The 17243-nt window shown below is 39.7% G+C and overlaps 1 protein-coding gene across 9 annotated transcripts in view; it reads left to right on the top strand.

Moving 5' to 3' along the window:
• LOC113025474 (uncharacterized) overlaps positions 1-17243 on the top strand; it is a 47324-nt gene continuing 30081 nt past the window's right edge. For 4 of the 9 annotated variants that reach the window (XR_013909957.1, XR_013909958.1, XR_013909959.1 and 1 more), the window contains exons 1-26: positions 1-126; positions 886-1079; positions 1173-1815; positions 1955-2058; positions 2455-2520; positions 3113-3268; positions 3633-3766; positions 5970-6064; positions 6157-6211; positions 6565-6699; positions 6827-7114; positions 7296-7359; positions 7447-7618; positions 7719-7831; positions 8483-8867; positions 9032-9166; positions 10733-10769; positions 10864-10977; positions 11076-13906; positions 14132-14186; positions 14305-14458; positions 14549-14817; positions 14911-15012; positions 15126-15357; positions 15447-15756; positions 15851-15945. Coding sequence is in view for 6 of the 9 variants with exons in the window: in XM_080303504.1 (XP_080159630.1) it covers positions 892-1079; positions 1173-1815; positions 1955-2058; positions 2455-2520; positions 3113-3268; positions 3633-3766; positions 5970-6064; positions 6157-6211; positions 6565-6699; positions 6827-7114; positions 7296-7359; positions 7447-7618; positions 7719-7831; positions 8483-8867; positions 9032-9166; positions 10733-10769; positions 10864-10977; positions 11076-13906; positions 14132-14186; positions 14305-14458; positions 14549-14817; positions 14911-15012; positions 15126-15357; positions 15447-15756; positions 15851-15945 (6932 nt within the window). In the remaining 3 variants the exon portion in view is untranslated. The remainder of the gene's footprint in view (positions 127-885; positions 1080-1172; positions 1816-1954; positions 2059-2454; positions 2521-3112; positions 3269-3632; positions 3767-5969; positions 6065-6156; positions 6212-6564; positions 6700-6826; positions 7115-7295; positions 7360-7446; positions 7619-7718; positions 7832-8482; positions 8868-9031; positions 9167-10732; positions 10770-10863; positions 10978-11075; positions 13907-14131; positions 14187-14304; positions 14459-14548; positions 14818-14910; positions 15013-15125; positions 15358-15446; positions 15757-15850; positions 15946-17243) is intronic. The other 5 variants (XM_080303508.1, XM_080303506.1, XM_080303507.1 and 2 more) reach the window with 5 other exon arrangements.

Below are 17243 nucleotides of genomic sequence, written 5' to 3'. Positions count from 1 at the left end.
TCACTCAGGAAAATATTACGTCACTAAAACATGGTGGATTAACGTGTCCTTTGGGTCCGCTACTTACCACTTCTCGTCGGTAAATGAAGGCTTATTTCTTCCACACAACGACATATTCTTAGTCAGGTACGTTAATACAAGTAAAGTAAAAGATGTGGACGCGATAAAAATATCAGTGAAGCGGTCTTAGCTTCAAAACGTCATGAAACGGGCGACCCAACGCATGCAGAGCGTCACGCTTAAACCTGTTTTTACCCGAGTTTGAGTCCAGCTTGTGCACTTTCCCAGTCTTTCTCCACCATTAAGATTGCATTTTGCGTAATTTTCACTGGTTTAAATTGTGTTTGTTGGCTTATTCCACGTCTGGCGGTGTTTCCGAGTGATTTTAAAGCGTTTGCCATCAAACTTAACGGCCTCTCGACTGTCGACGTCACCAGCCCTGTAAACAAAGTAGCTGAGTTTTGCATTTTTAAGTAAAAGAAGAGATCATTTAAATACTTTTTGTGCAGGCGAAGTTTATTACTTTGTAGGCGAAATATGCCTAAGCTGCAGTAGAGTAAGCTGCTTTTTGTCAACACTGAGACGAAGCAAATGCATATTAGTGTCGAACTCCATCCATGGAGAGATGTTTATGTGTTCATTTCTATTTAGCAAATAATTTCTTGAAAAGCTATATGTAAAGACGAGATTTGGTGCAGAAAAAGATCCCCACCTGTGACTGCTGTTCTGTAAGGGCATCTTTTCTTGGTTGATTTCCAGAGCACCTTTACAATACCTGAATACATTTTGATGGCGTATTAGGGCGTTAGATGGAGTTTAGCAGTATTTCATTTGCAGATTGATGTCATGGCTATTTGTTCAGTACTGATGCAGCTTTGCTTTCAGGTCAAAATGTTCCGTCGGTCAAGATTTAGTGTGCGTCCCAATGTAAGTACAGCAGGGCGATCAGCACCTCCGGAAGCAACTCCAGCAAATCAGGAGGCCAGTGAGGCCCAGAGGGAGGTTGGGGACAGCAACAATGCTAGTGCTCTGACGGATAAGTCCGACATTACCCTGTCAGAAAAAGCTGCAGCTTCAGTGTGAGTTTAAAGTAAAGTGTCTTTGAATTATTTTAGAAGCCTTAAGACTATTTGTTATGTTTGACAACAATAACTTTTCTTACTACCGTTTAGGGATGGCAGTGAGCAAAATGTGGATGGTACCAGCTCTTCAGTGGCTGTCCAAAGAAGGAAACGATTTTCTGTTAAGCCTAAAGTGGCCCCTGGCCGCCCCTCTGCTCTCTCTCGGACACCAAAGTCTCCCATCAAAGCAGTCTCTCAAACATCTGTTGATTGCTCTGGTGCGGGCCTTGACAAGGCAAAAGCATCCAGTCAAACGGGAACAACAGCAACTCCGAAGGGACTCCAGTCTCCAAGGCGACGCAGGCCTTCAGAAGACGGCAAGCTGCCTAAAATTCAACCTAAACCCACCTCCATTTCTTTGGACGCTTCAGAATCTTCAGCTGTTTCCTCAGCTGTACAGTCAGTAGAACAAACCCATCTTCCAGCAGACAGTAGCAAACAATCAGAGAACATTTCAGACAGACAAGTTAAGGAAGCTCCTCCCAGACCACCAGATAGACCCTCCATACCAGACAAAGAATCTACTGAACTATCGGAGAAAGCCAAAACACTTGCATCATCAAAGACTGTGCCTTCACTGACACCATCGGCACTCTCCCTGAGTAGACTTCTAAATGACCCATCAGACGTACAAAGGCTTGTGAAGGCTCAGAAGCTCAGAGATTTGCTCAGAGAGGAGAGACGCAAAGAAAAAGTGAGTCCTTGTCATTAACTAAGCATTTTTAGCCATCTTTTCACAGGTGTCTGAGTTAAATAATGTATTCATCAGATATAAACTGTTAGCTTTATCATGATTTGTTAACTGAAAGGTGTGATGTCATTTGATTCTGCAGAAACTTAAGAAAGCTAAGGCTGTTTCGAAGGTATTTAATTTAGATCCTGCCAAAATGACCATGCGGGACCTTATCCATTATCTTCCAACGTCTAACCCAATGACGTGAGTATCTTGCAAAGTTGTGAAATTCATGTAATTATGTGATGTTAAAGTATGGGGGAGGCCATTGTTCAGGAGGCAGGCAGGAGGCACGTTGTCTACTATTCAGAAGGTTGGTGGTTTGATGCTCGACTGCTCCGTTGTGCACGCTAAAGTATCCTTGACAAGCAGCTACAAGTTGCTTCCGATGTGTTCATCGGTGTTAATGTTAGGTAGAAAGCACTTAGATGCAAAAATGTGCTTTTATGAATGTGTGTGTAAATGGGTGAATGAGATATGTTGCATAAAGTACGCTCCTGTAGAACAGTCCAGTCCATGTACCATATATTTCACTTATGATGTTTTATATTGACGAACACTGATTTTACTTGAGAAAACTGAATTTTGAAATTCTTCCAGATCTGGTGTAGAAGAATTGACCCAAGAGAATGAGACTGTGCTCCCACCTTCACCAGGAAGAGAAGCGTATGTTTGTCCTGTTCTTTAAATCATGTTTTTTTTTAAATGGTTTGTCTATGTTAAGCCTGTAATTCAAATGGAAATTACTTCAATGTTTGACATGCTTTTTTTGTCACATTTTCTTATAATATTTAAGTTTAAAAAGTTATGTTTTTTTTAATGCTGCAGAAGGACACACATGAACCATGTTCTCACTGTGTGCAATTGCTGATCATCTGTTGTTCCTCAAAGAAAGAGTCATAAACACAGTTTTTCATCACAAAAAGTATTATGAAAAAAAATATGAATGAAACAAAACAAAGTTGAACACTAGAATTGAGTTTGTCCCAGCCAAACATTATTCTTTTAACGTGTTAATTCAGTCTGTTTGAATCACTGAAAAGTGACTGCACATCTGATACAACAGAGAACTTGGTTTAAGTGTTTTAACTTTTTGGCGTACTTAAATGTGGAGGCAGCAGTGCATTTTAAACAGTTTGTCTTTCAAAAGCTGTGGCTTGCTGCACGTTTCAGAATGTGTAGAAAGTTTGTATACCAGTTGCTTATAATAAATTGATTTTTCTTTATTTTCTTTCTTCTTCTTTTTTAATGTTTGAAGGTCTCCAGAGCAGGCACAGGAACCTGAAATCCCCCCTAATACCATGGGCAACACAGAGGAAGAAGCAGAGGAGGCAGAGGAAGAGCAGGAAGAAGCACTTATGGTTCCTCAAGTCAAAGTTGCAGAAGATGGCTCACTGATTATTGACGAAGAGAGGTTAGTAGAGATTTGTAGACCATTTGATCTGTATCCCCAGGCAGGGATAGCTCATTAGGTAAAGTGGTCGCGCCATGATTGGAAGGTCGGTGGTTCGAATCCACTGAACTGTTACTCTGAGGTACCCCTGAGCAAAGTACCGTTGTGATGGATTGGTGGCTGCTCACTGCTTCACTGAGTCAATGGGTTAAATGCAGAGAGTAATCGGCCTACAGGGGATTAATAAAGTATGCATTATTATTATTATTATTATTTTATTATTATTTTGCCCCATCCATATAAAATAATTGCTTTCCTATTGTGATATTGTAGAACGTTCAAACCATTTATAGGCTTTTTAAAACCCTTTCATCTTATCTCTCAGCTTAACTGTGGAAGTCCAGCGAGCCAAAGGGCCAAACCCAGCAGAGAATCGAGACCCCATCTTTGAACGAGGCTCCACTACAACTTACTCAAGTTTCAGGAAACTTAACCATGCAAAACGCTGGACCAGCGAAGGTGAGACAGCCACAATATTAAAGGAACCTTATGCAAAGCAGCACTGGCTTTGCAGAGCAAAAGCACGAGACATTGGAAACAAATACGTGAGTTGTATGTAGAGCTGGGCGATAGAACGATAACGATATGTATCGCGATATAACTTTTTCTCGATAGAAAAATTCAACTATCGTGATAGACCTCGCCGCTCTTGTCCTCTTTAAAAAAAAAAAAAAAAGGTCAGCCAATCCAAATTAAGTAGCCGAACCAATCACAGCTGCAGCGTCACGTCACGTGACTTGTTACGTACAGCACAAGTGCCAAGCCGCACATGTGTATTTGTTTGGGAAGCAGCCAGCCACCGTACCGCCCGGGTAATGGAGGAAATGAGTGTGCCGACTAGAAAAATCAACCGAGCGTGACCGAAGGTTACCGAAGAGAAAACAGATGATGGTTCCAATGCCGGAAAGATTGTCGAACGGAAGAGCCATAGAAGTTCCGTAGTGTGAAGGTATTTCGGCTATTTCAAGTCTGACAAAAAACAGAGTAGTGTGCACTGTAAATTGTGCCGAAAGCAAGTCTGGAAATACAATAAACTGGTGCATGCGCTACGTCCACACGTACCCGGGTATTTTTGAAAACGCAGATTTTTCTATGCGTTTGCACCTTTCGTCCACACGTAAACGGCGTTTTTGGTCACTGAAAACGAAGATTTTTAAAAACTCGTAAACTTGCATTTACGTGTGGACTAGAAAAACTGAGAAAACGCAGCGTCAAAGGTGTGCACATTTTTTGACGTCACACTGTGCGCCACGTTATTGTTTCGGTGAAATGAATTTCTACAATACTGTTAATTCTACTCTCTGCAGTGTTTAAATGCTTACATATACACACAGTTACTGTCCCTCCACACGTACGACTCGGTTCTGCTTCTATGCCCCAGCTTTGTTTACTTTTTCCCACCGAGGCTTCTAGACTTCTGATTGGCCAACATTTCTGCACGGTTAGGAATCTAGTGCCACCTGCTGCTTTGGCATGTTCATAGCAGCGTTTTCCTTCATTTCTCCCTTTATGTGTGGACGGGATTATTTTTTAAAACGAAAACGGAAAATCTCCGTTTTCAAAAATACCCGTGTACGTGTGGACGTAGCCTCAGTCTCTGACTGGAAGCGCTAATTCGTCATTCGGCTTTTGTCAGACTAAAGTAACTGTTAAAACTGTTTGAAAAGCTAAGCTATACAACAAGGAGAGATTGAGAATTTCCTTTTAGTTCTCAGTTTATTTGATATTGACAAAAGTTAGTCAGTTTTGTCTGTTCTTCTGTAAAACAAACTAAGATTTATTTTTAGAATTAATATTTTGTTTCTAAGTGGAATTGACAATTTAGTCTGTTTCGTTTGTTCTATTTTGAAACTTAAACGCTTTAGCGGCTGCCTTTTGTGTAGTTTGCAATATTTGCCTTTATTTATCTGAAAAAGTCTCATGTTCCTTAAGTACATCTACCCTGTTGAACTTATTATGGGAAATAAATATTTAAATAAAAACAAGCTGCTGATTATTTCACATTTTACTTGTGAGCAACGGCACATTTAAATCTTACAAATATAGTTATTTGGCTTATATCGTGATAGATATCGTTATCGCCTGAAATGAAAAAAACGTATCGTGATATGAAAAAATCTTATATCGCCCAGCTCTAGTTGTGTGATGGGTCTTGTTTCCCCGTCCCACGGATACTTTATCAGATTGGGATCTGAGGAGTTCTTAGGTTGGATCAATTCCTTGTGTTCTTTTTTATTTTCCTTGAGTCCTGCTTGAGCAGTTTTTGTTGTGTTGCAGGCAGCATTGTTCTTCTGAGGAGGCTATTGCTGTCAGGGACTGTTGCAACATAGATACTGTATATAATTTGGTGATTAGCAAAGTCCTTTTTTGAAGCCTTTACCTATTGCAGGTAAAGGCTTGTCTGCACTGACTCGTCTTTTCAGGTCCTGAAGCCATCTTTTATATACAGTCCGCAGTAATAGTTAAGAGTGTGGCATGTGTCTAATTGAATGCAGAAAATTATAACCACACAGTCGATGCTGTGCACTTCACATGTGAATGGTTATAATACAGTGGCTTATCAGGTAAGATAAGCCACATATATGGTAACATATTAAGTGTTTTTATTATTTTGTTTTGATGCCTTTTTTGTGACTTTTCTTCTTAAATTTGTTTTCATCAGAGACAGACATGTTCTTCCTGGCAGTTAGCATGGTGGGGACAGATTTTTCTATGATTTGCCAACTGTTTCCACACAGAGCTCGATCAGAGATAAAGGTCAGCGATAAATACAAGTATGCATGGTAAGAAAAAAGAGTTTAAAGTTGAACTAAATACACAGAACTGCAATTTTGAATTTGATCTTTCAGAACAAATTCAAGAAAGAAGAACGAGAGAATGTTTGGAGGATTGACAAAGCTATCAGTAAGTATTTAGTAATAATCTTCAAATGTAATTATTCACGTATGTCATTTAAAGGTTATATTTAATTGAAAATGGTAAAAAGACAATATATCAAATTTCAAAAAAAGAACGAATATAATATTAATTAGTAACATAACTAGAGAGAGAGGAGATTATGCAGCATAGTGGGAAATACACACGCGCACAAAGTTCTGTGTTTTTGTTTAGTTAATTATAGAATCCCAAGTGTTCACAGTATTGTATGTTTTTCCCTTTTTTCCCTTCACATTTTACACAGTTGCCAAACTGAATGATTAACGTTCTATGTGTACATTCTTAAATTTAATTTAAGTTGGCTGATGATTGTTTTGTAGGAGAGAGGCGCAAACTGGACATAGAGTACTTCTCTAAGCTGTTAGAAAAGATTTTGGAATATCAGAGAAGTAAGAAGAAACTGAGATCAGTGGCTGAGAAGAAATCGTCCCAAAAGGGCAAGAGAAAGACAAAAGGTAAGATACTGTACGTCAACGGGATTTCTTTTCTCGTGTGATCATTGTAGGCTGTATGTGAATATTTGGGAATTCTCCTTTAGCTTTTCCCAATTCAAAAGTCTATGTGCTCTTATTCCTTCTACAGCCAAAAAATCGGGAAGGAAACTGAGTGATGTGGAGGAGGAAGATGAGGAGGATGAGGATGGGAAAGAGATCCTGGGGTTGGAAGAGGAGGAAGAGGAAGGGGAGAAAGAGAATGAGGATCTCTGTAATGATGGAGAAATTCCTGTTTCTGACGCTAAGACAAAAAGAGGCAAAAGAAAGAACAGACAAGTTGCTCTGGATGAGGAACCAAATGACAAGAGAACCAAACGAGTGAGCACTGAGCAAGGTACAGGGACTGTGAGCGGTTTTGTTGTTACAAAACATGTAGGTATGTGGTGATTTCGTGGTAGCTACCTTTTGTCTAACTGTTTGTTTGTTTGTTTTTTTAAATATTTCCTGAAAATTAAGGGTAATAACTTCCCCCCCCCCAAATCAGTACTCGTTTCCCCATGTTTTCTTGGCTTTTGTTAAAGTGCCACGCCATTTTTATTTTGCTTTTAAATTCTCAGATGAGGACGGCGTATGCGAAGATCCTGAGGCAGAGCTTCCTGACAACCACAAAGACTCAGACACGTAATGACACTAAAATCATATTGCTGTGAATATTATTTTTTTTGTACATATCTCTGCGATTAAAATCAGTTTCTTTCAAATGTTTAGGTCAGAGAAAACTCAAAATGCAAATACAGCTAAGGACACTGCAATCAAGCCAGCTAAACTCTCACGAGGCAGAGCATCAAAACCACTACTGCCTTTAGGCCGCAAATGGAGTAAAAAGCCTTCACCTTGTACAACAGCTAAAAGTACTTCATTGGATGAAGAAGATGAGAGTGTAAGTGGTTGAACTTGTAATAAGGTTATTTCACTTTCTGTTTATAAGCCTTGAAACCTTTTTATGAATACTGGCTTTGCTTTACTGAAACTTACTGTAGGTAAATAAAGATGCATCATCTTTAAGCCAAGCCAGCAGGGAGCCAGTCGGTGATGATATTTCCTCAGAAGGGGAGGAGGAGGATGCCATAGTTAAACCTCCAAGACCTACCAGGTACATGAATGTAATTTACTGAAAAACTCCCATTCTGACCGTGTATCCACTGTATCCAGCGCTTAACAAATTTGTTAGACCACCTTTCATAAAAATAAGAAAACACAAATATTTTAGAAATCTCTCATAAACTTTTTTAAAACTAAAAATTAAATATTTGTTCAGCATATTTGTCCAGGAGTGAAGGATTTCAAACTGAATTCATGTTTGTATTCCCAGATTTCAGCCGGCACACTAGACTTTTTTTGAGAAATTAGCAATTAATCAAAACAGTTAATCAATTAATTCAATCAAACAAATGTTTCTGTTCACAAAGCAAGCAAATAGCTGTAATTTGACATCTTAATAAAAAAATAATGTGCTTTACTATTTTTTTCAGCATTTTTGTAAAGATGGTAAATTTGAAAATTGATGAATTACAATAAAAATTATTCCTTGGCATTTAAAAAAATGACTTTGATTAAAGAGTTTAGACACACTGATGGATTCACCATTACAGAAACATATGAAAATGTTTTTTGTAATTATCAATACTGTTAATACAGGGTTTCTTGTCATCTAACATTGTCTGGTGGGCTGATAGATTTAAGAACAATATTCCTATTGATCATGAATAAAGTGTTTTTATTAGTGTTTCATTTTGTTTTGTAGATGTGGTAGAGTGCCTAAACCCATCAAGCCCTTGACTTATCCAGCCAAAGATGAAGTACACTCCTCTGCATCTGAAACTACACCAGCCTCAGCAGCTGGGTCCACTGCATCTGCTGCTAAACCAAAATCCCAACAGGCAGCCAAGAAGAGAATCCTACCACAGCATGATTTGGCCCCAAAATCCAAAAAGTGTAAACTTGTCACTCTCACAGCTTCTCAGACAGAATTTAGTGACGAGGACAGTCATCAATGGCAGGATGAAGAAGTGGAGGAGGTGGAACTCGCAGGTAGCCCCAGTAAAGACAGCAGTGCACCTGCGTTTGTGCCTGCCGGCCTGCACACTCCTCGTCCTGAGATTAAAGAAGTGGATGAGACAATTGCTGAGGTATGATAAACATTTTCTCCATCACATGCCTCACTAAAACACCAATCATTCTTTTTATTTTGAAATAATTCCCATGACAAACATTTTTATGTTTTGCTTTACTTTTTATTTGCGCATGGTTTTACATTCCAATCTTCCTCTGACTCCTCCTATGCCACCTGTAGCTTGATATCTTGGCCACTATGCCTGATGTTTTGGGCATTTCCCAAGATGCACTTTGCCCCGATTCTGCTTGTGAGCAGGCACAACATGAGACAGGGTCAGCTGAACCATGTGAACATCAGTTGGACCTGTTGATTGTAAGTGACCTATGCTTAAGAAGTAGTACCAAGTTAATTAAATCATTAACCCCAATAACAGATCTGGGGTTAATGATTATCATTCCAGAGCACTAATCTTGAAAACACAATTTTATCTATTATTAAAGGCTCAAAACTGAGTAAGTTCAACCTTTTATTTTTTTCTGCAGTGTCTTTCCATTTTTGTTTTGAATACATGTATTCAGTATGTGGTTGAATTACTTACACAGCAATCAGGCAAAACATTATGGCCACAGACAGGTGAAATAAATAACATTCATTATCTCATCATTGCACCTGTTACTGGGTGGGTTAGTGAACATTTTGTCCTCAAAGTTAAAAAAAAATTGAGGGCAAAATGTAAAAAGATTTGAGTTTGACAAGACTCTTTTGGGACTTTCTCGGTCTGCAGTATTAGTCAATGAAGGAAGAATGGTGAACCAGCGATAGGGTCCTGATAGGCTCACTGCTGCATGTGGGGAACGTGCATCAGTGAGCCTTGGCCACCAATGACCAAGGCTGGCTTGTGTGGTCCGATCCAACAGATGAGCTAGAGTATCTCATATCAACAAGTTAATGCTGGTTCTAATTGAAAGGTGTCAGAACAAACAGTGCATCACAGTGTATGGAGGTGCATACCACAGACAAGCCAGGGTTCACATACTGACCCCTGTCCTTCACCGAAAGTGCCACTTGAGCATCAGAACTAGACCATTGATAGAAGAAGGTGGCCTGGTCCAAATAATCACATTTTTTTTAATGTCACGTGGTTGGGTGCATTTGCGCCTCTTACTTAGGGAACACCAGGATGTGCTATGGGGGGAAGGCAAGCTGCCAGTGGCAGTGTGATGTTTTGAGCAATACTCTGCTGGGAAACCTTGCGTCCTGCCAACCATATGGATGTCACTTTGTCATGCACCACCTCCCTAAGCACTGTTTCAGACCACCTTCATTTGGCCTCATTTGGAATGATAATGCGCCCCGCCACAAAACTAAAATGGTTCAGGAATGGTTCAAGGAGCACAACAAGGAGTTTGAGGTGTTGACTGACTCCCAGATTCCCCAGACTGCAGTCCAATTAAGCAGCTGTGGAATGTACTGGACAAACAAGTCTGATCCATGGACAGCCCAAATTTGCAACTTATAGGACTTAAAAGTTGCTAATATCTTGGTGCCAGATACCACAGTACAGCTAGAGACGTTCTATTGGAGTCCAAGCCTCGACAGACCAGGGCTGTTTTAGCAGCAAAAGCAGGATTAACACAATATTAGGCCTGTGGTTATAATGTTATGCCTGATCGATGAAAATTATAACATGCATAAATAACAATGTGGTTTGTAGTAAACCAGTTCAGTGATCAATAAGATTAGAAAGGTGCCTAAAATGTCATCTTTATTTGCTATACAGTCAACTGTAGATGTACATATCTGTACAGATGTGTACAGATGTAGAAAAGATATTGTAAATGAAGCAGTGTACTGTACTTCATGTTTTTGTAAAACAGCTTTTGTGAATAGAAAGGAGAGCTTTTGGTGTTATTTATGATATGTGTGTTTGCTTTGCAGGATGTTATAGAATTTATTTCTTCAGAACATGCAGAAGGTATGTTGAAGATGTTTTATGATTATTTGCTTATGAATTTTATATATAGTTTTAGATTTAAAGTTCATATTTTTTGTTTGTCTTTTTATTTCAGTATCTGAAGATCAGAGCTACAACGAGGCTGCTCAAACCCTGCTGACCATCGGAAACCTGAGTCACGTCTCTCAGGCGGAACAGAATCAAGTAGACATACGAGATCATGTAACAGGTTAGAAAGACAGAAAAGAGTCCTTATAATGGACAGTTTCATTTGTTGTTAGACTGAGCAACAGTCAATGTAAAATGTGCCATTATATTTAACTGCAGGGACGGCATCAGCTGATGTGAATGAAACCACCCACCTAGAAAAAGGGCTTGTTTCCGATGCTGCTGTACAGGAAGAAAGTGCCACTCCTTCCGTGTCTGCATTTGATCATGATGTCACACAGACATCGGCGACTGTGGCCACTGTGGAACAACAAGTTAGCAAAACAGTCAGTGATGAAATGGCAGTTAAAACCAGTGATGAGCCACATCCAGAGAGTTCAAACAAAAATACTCTACAAACTAAGAGAGGTCACTTTTCCAAAATAAAACCTAAACCTAACCTTAGCCGAGTCTCCAGGACTGTACAATCCAAATCCCAACCAGATATATCTGCAGCAAGGACAGCTGAAGAAAGCCACAGAGAATCTGCTAACATTAAAGACTGTTCTCCAGCATTGCTAAAAGCTGACATTTCCTCTACTGAAGTTAAACTAACAGCAAAGCCATCTGAGAGTCAACCAGATATTGTTGGGGTTGAATCAGTTGCAGAAATCCAGTTCCAGAGTCACAGCTTTTCTGAATCTACATTTGAACCACATAGGGATCAGGCCACGAGAGAGACAAAGTCATTATCTGAGCCCACAGATGAAAAACTTGCTTCCCATGTTGAACCTTTTGAGACTGGTTTTAAGGATCCGCCAAACTCTGACTCACTCATCACAGAGGTTGAAGAGGAGTTATGTTCAATTGTGTCCCCAGCCAAGGAGAGCAGTGATAAACCTACGGGTGAAACACACGCAGGAGAATTATCTGTCACTGAAAAAGGAGAAAGTGAAGTCTCAAATACTTGCCAATCTAGAAGGAGTCGATTACCAAAATTCAAACCCAAGCCAAATCTGCTACAGACATCAAGAACTGCAAGATCTAAATCCCAAACCACAAAGCAGCCTGAAGAGAGAGACCCCATCCCAACGCAAGACCCCAAATCTCGCAAACAATCAAGATGGTTAACCACAGAGGATGAACAACCACGATCATCATGCTCTGCTTCTCCTGAAAAACATGTAGAAAGTGTAGATACTCTTTTACCAACAACCACAGATGGTAGACCGGACTTAGGTGCAGTAATAACGGATTGCGGTCCCTCACAATGCCAGAACTTGGAATCTGAGTTTGATCTCAAAGGGAATCAAGTCACTAATGACACAAAGTCGTCATCTGAGCCCACAGAGGAAAAAGTTCAGTCCTGTGTTGAAACAGCCAAGAGTGTTTTCAATAATTCAGCAACATCAGACTTGGCGATCTCAAAAGTTGAACAGGAGCCATGCATAGAATCAGAACCAGGTCAAGAGAGCGCCGAGAAACCTCCTTCATGTGTTTCACATCCAGAAGATTTACCTGTCAGGCAAAAAGAAGTGAACAAAGACACAACTCCTTCACCATCTAGAAGGAGTCGAATGCAAAAGGTCAAACCTAAACCAAATTTAGCACAGTCCTCAAGAATTTCAAGGTTTAAACCTCAAACTGTAAAATCGGTTTTAGAGAAGGACTTAAGCCCAACTTCAAACATGAGATCACCTGAAAAAACAACAGCAAAGGTGGAACCACAACTAGTATGCACCCTGTCCTCCGAAAAACTGAGTGAAAACGCTGACCCTGCTTCAGTTTTAAAACCATCAATAAATATAGTTTCTACACCTACACTCTCGGAGGAGCTATCAACAAATGAGGAGTCTAGTTTAACAAATGTTAGACTAGACTTGGGTGCAGCAACTTCAGATCAGAGTGCCTCAGAAAACGTGAACCTCTCTGCATCACAATTTGAACCCAGCAGGGATCAGGTCAGCAGCGAGACAAAGTCAGCATCTGATCCAGAAAAAAATATGCCTTGTATTACCACATCTGTGAGTAGTTGTAAAAATGTGGTAGCACCTGACTCAGCAGTCACAGTCTCACAAGCTGGGGAAGCAGGTGATGCAGAATCAGCCTCACCCCAAGAGAGCAGCGTCCACCAGGCTGTTCTTGTTGCACCTGTTCAAGAGTCACCGCTTAATCAAGAAAAGAGTGAAGCTGCTTCTCAGTTGAGGAGTCGTCGATTGCAAAAAATCAAACCCAAACCAAACCTGCCACAAACACCAAGAACTATGCAGTCAAACTTAAAATCCACAAAAGACCCTGTTATACACACGCAGGTTGTGGAAAAACCCTGTAGCCAGACTTGTGTGTCTGAATCAAGTGACTACAGAATGAAAGATGCAGAAGCCCAGCCATCTTGCAGTCCTACCTCTCCAGAAAAATCAAATGAATTTAAAAGTCCTGATGCTTATTCAGTTTCTGAACCATCACTGGAATCTGGCTCTTCTAATAAATGCCGAGAGGAAATATCTTCATCAGAGAGGGAAAAGACAGATGCTGTATGTGGCCCAATGTCAAGCGCAGTGAGCTTGGAACAAAATATCCCACAAAGATTGCGGCGGTTTCCCAAGGTCAAACCGAAACCCAATTTGGGATCATCCTCTAGAATTACACAGACAAAACTACAGCCAGCTGATATCAGTAAATCTGCAGAACATGTTGATACAATCTCAAATATAGCACCAGCACAAGACCCTGGGGACAATAATGATGCACAGAAATCTGTGAAATTGCCAGAGAAAAACCTAACATCAGGACATTGTTCAATAAATGTAGAAGTCTGTTCAGTAACATCTCAACCTGTAGACTCGGAGAAAGCACTGGGCACCTTAGACAGTAAGGATCCCCATCCAAATGATCCCAGCTCTCCTCTTGGATGTTTGGCACAAGTTAATGAACAACAAAGTGAACATGACCATCATTCAAGTAATTCTGAAGTCCCTCTGGTTCCTGTGAACCAAGTGTCTTCTACCCAGGTAAGCTCAATAATGACTCTGTTTTGTCTGGTCTTTAATCCTTTTACAAGCTTTGCAATCAAATCTGTTAATGTTGTGTCAAGACTTGCTAATTAATACAAGTTAATATTATATATCCAATTCTAACAGGGGTAGTTAGAGGTATTCTCCGGTAGTCAGTAGTTTTAAAGTGAAAAAGTCTCTCTTGAGTTTCCTTAAATGTTTCTCTAATTCTCCTAATCCTAGAATACATCAACATTAAGTACAAACGACATCCAAAGTTTTCCAATATTTCAAGAGAGTAAGTCAATCATATATTATGTTCCAGTCATATCACTTAAGTTTTGTGTAAACTTTATATAATGTTCTTCTTAATTTGATTATTTATTTATTGGTTTTTTTCTTTTTTTAAATTTCAGTGCTGCCAGAGAAGGTGCCTTCAGATCCCGACGAACCATTTTTCATCCTCTCTCTGACTGAGATCCCGCTGTCCTCATCAGGGGAGGTGGTGAACAGTGCAACTGAGAACCCCTCTTGTCTTTCTGTAGCAGAGTCATCAATACCTCAACCAAGGTTTGTCTGCTTTTAATCAATTAGCTGTGTGAGCAAGCATGTAGTCTGTTTAGTTTGGTGTCTAATTCTGTGCCTTTCTTCATCCTTTAGTGGTGTTTCTGGAGAGAGTGTGGCAGCGGCAGGAGAGGGGTCTCTGTCTAATGTCCCCATGCCCATGTTCAAAGAGATAAAGAGTGTGACAGGCCTCATCAGTGTGGAAGAGACTGTGCTGAACCCATCTACACTGATTGTAAGTAAAGCTCTAAAGAAGAACTGTTGGCGGTCAGAATGTGATTTTTTTATTTTTTTAAATCTTTTTCACATGCTGTGTTTTTCCATCCATCAGGATCATAACATTCAGAAAACAGTGGATCCACAGGGTAGAGTGACTGCATTATTCTGTCACTTTCAAGCTACTGATTGTCATGCTGATTCATGCTGTGTAACTTTAATTTTGTGCTTTAATTGAGCAGAACATACTACAGACAATCCACCAAAGTTTCCAGATGCCGTGGACAATAATGAGCCCGAAGCAGCACTTAACAAGCAGAGACAAACAAGTATTGGAAGAAGAGGTATGCAGAGGATAAATACATACTCACCAAATGCACTTTAAAAAATGTGTGAACATTTTTCTAATGTGAACATTAAATGTTGCTTTTTCACCCTGTATGAATCTTTCAACCAGCCAAACTGCAAGTTAAACCTAATGCAGCGAGGAGAAAACAAACCAGCAAGACCAAGTCAATGAAAGCAGCGGAGTCAGTGCCTACCCAAACAAACACCACCCAGGAGCCAAAAGCCAGTGATGCTGTCATGGAAGCACAAAGGGGAAGCTGCAGCCGTGATGAGGAGATTGTGACAGATGGAAAAGGCACTACCAGCAGCTTAGAAGCTCAAACTTCACAGAGGCGTGTGAGGTGGGTGAAGAACGGTTTCATTTTGAAAAAATTCACATTGGCTTCTATCAATTATTGAGAAACGTTTAATTTTTCCTAATATCTAACAGAAAACCCAAAGGCTCTCTTTCCTCGCTTTCTGTAACAAAGAAAACCAGCCTTCCACAAAATCTTCCACCTAGCAAACCAGTTTCCAAGCGATCTAAGCTTAAAACGCCACTGACTGAAGGACAACAGTCTTTGCTAGAGCCTGTAGCCTCCACATCACATGATGTCCCTTCCACACAAAGCTTGACACAGACACTAAAAGAAACCCGTCCAGCATCGATTACACTGCTAACACAAACAGCAGTGAACATCAGAGAGACCTGTGATCAAAGTCCCAGGAGCCCAGATCCTAGCACTTCACAGTGCACAGAGGTAAGAAAGCTACAGGTGGATTGAAGCTGTTTTTCCATTCAGTGTAATTCATACACACTCACATGGAGATGTGCTCTGTTTTGTTCCTTCTTAGCAGGATGACTGTGTGGACAGCTGTGCTCTTGAAGAGGAGCCCACCAGTGTGTCTCAGTACTTCTTAACCAACATTTTCACAGAAGTGGATGAGGGGTAAAAGCCACCTACGTAGTTGGATTAAGAAGTGGAATTTGTTGGCTTTTCAAATTTTTATTTCTGTAAATAATAATTTATAACTGAAAAGTTGTTGTTGTTGTTTTTGCTTTTAGTTTTAATTCTTTCTTCACCATACTGATGAATGCAGTTTCACATTTGCAAACATTTACTAGAGTATCAGTTTGTTGAAACAACATTTTAAACCTCCGTTAGTTTAAATATTAAAGCACTGTACAAATGGATAACAACATTTGTGACTCATAGTTTGACTGAAGTGTTGGCAGCTTTTGCTGAATTTTTCATAAAAAATACTTCAAACCTCAGATGTCTTACCTAATTTTTTTTCTTCCTTTTGATACAACTGTGAATTTGTAAATACTGTACATGGTAGCAACTTCTTTTTTTTATATATATATATTTTTTGTCCGTTCTTGATTAATTTTCAGATGACTTTGACCTCAGGAAGAAAAACACAGTTCGGTAGATTAAGACCATGTACAGTTGTACATTTCAGTGTAAAGCCTTTTTTAATGTCTCTTCTGTGTACTTTAGAAATGTAACATATGTGGAAAATAAAGACAGAAATTCTGTTTAAAAAAAAAAAAAAGGAACCCATTCAAAACAGAATAATCAAACTATCAAAGAGTTTCTGCTGTATGTTAATATGTTTATATATAGTGTTGAAATAGTGACTGTACCACACAGTTATGCACCGTTTGACTTCTTGTTTCATAAAAACACATTGTGTTTTCTACCCTAAGGGTTACATTGGCTCACTGAAAGTGAAAGATGTAATTCTGTAAGATCTGAATAAAAAGTATTACACCTAGATTTGTCTTGTCTTAATGTACATGCATGCTAGTTTGCTGTTGAAAATGGGTTTACAGCCTGCTGATGAAACAAAAAAGCAAATGATAACAAAGATGCTTAAGAATGAGTTAGGACCTAACTGTAAGCTAACATGTTGAGCATCACTTCCCTTACAACTGCTGATCCAGGCACCTTGTACTAACTAGATAATGACAAGTTGCTAAACCCAAGTAATCATAATTTGTGGCATTAAAACTGCTAATCATCTATTATATGTTACCCCAACATGTGCTGCTGATTAGTTCTCATTACTCAAGTACCACTTCACCATTACTTACCAGTTCTTTGTAAATTTTAACAAGAGTGAAGCCCTGCACACTACTTCAGGATCACCTCATTGCTATGCAGTAATTCTCCCTAGTTTGCCACAAAGGTAGCCGAAAATGTGTTTAATTGACAAGCCCTGGTTTATTTTGAGTGTCGCC

This window comes from Astatotilapia calliptera, chromosome 7, assembly GCF_964374335.1.
Source record: "Astatotilapia calliptera chromosome 7, fAstCal68.1, whole genome shotgun sequence".
Lineage (NCBI taxonomy): Eukaryota > Metazoa > Chordata > Actinopteri > Cichliformes > Cichlidae > Astatotilapia > Astatotilapia calliptera.
Note: the sequence above shows the minus strand (reverse complement) of the source record. Positions and strands in the feature narration are given on the sequence as shown.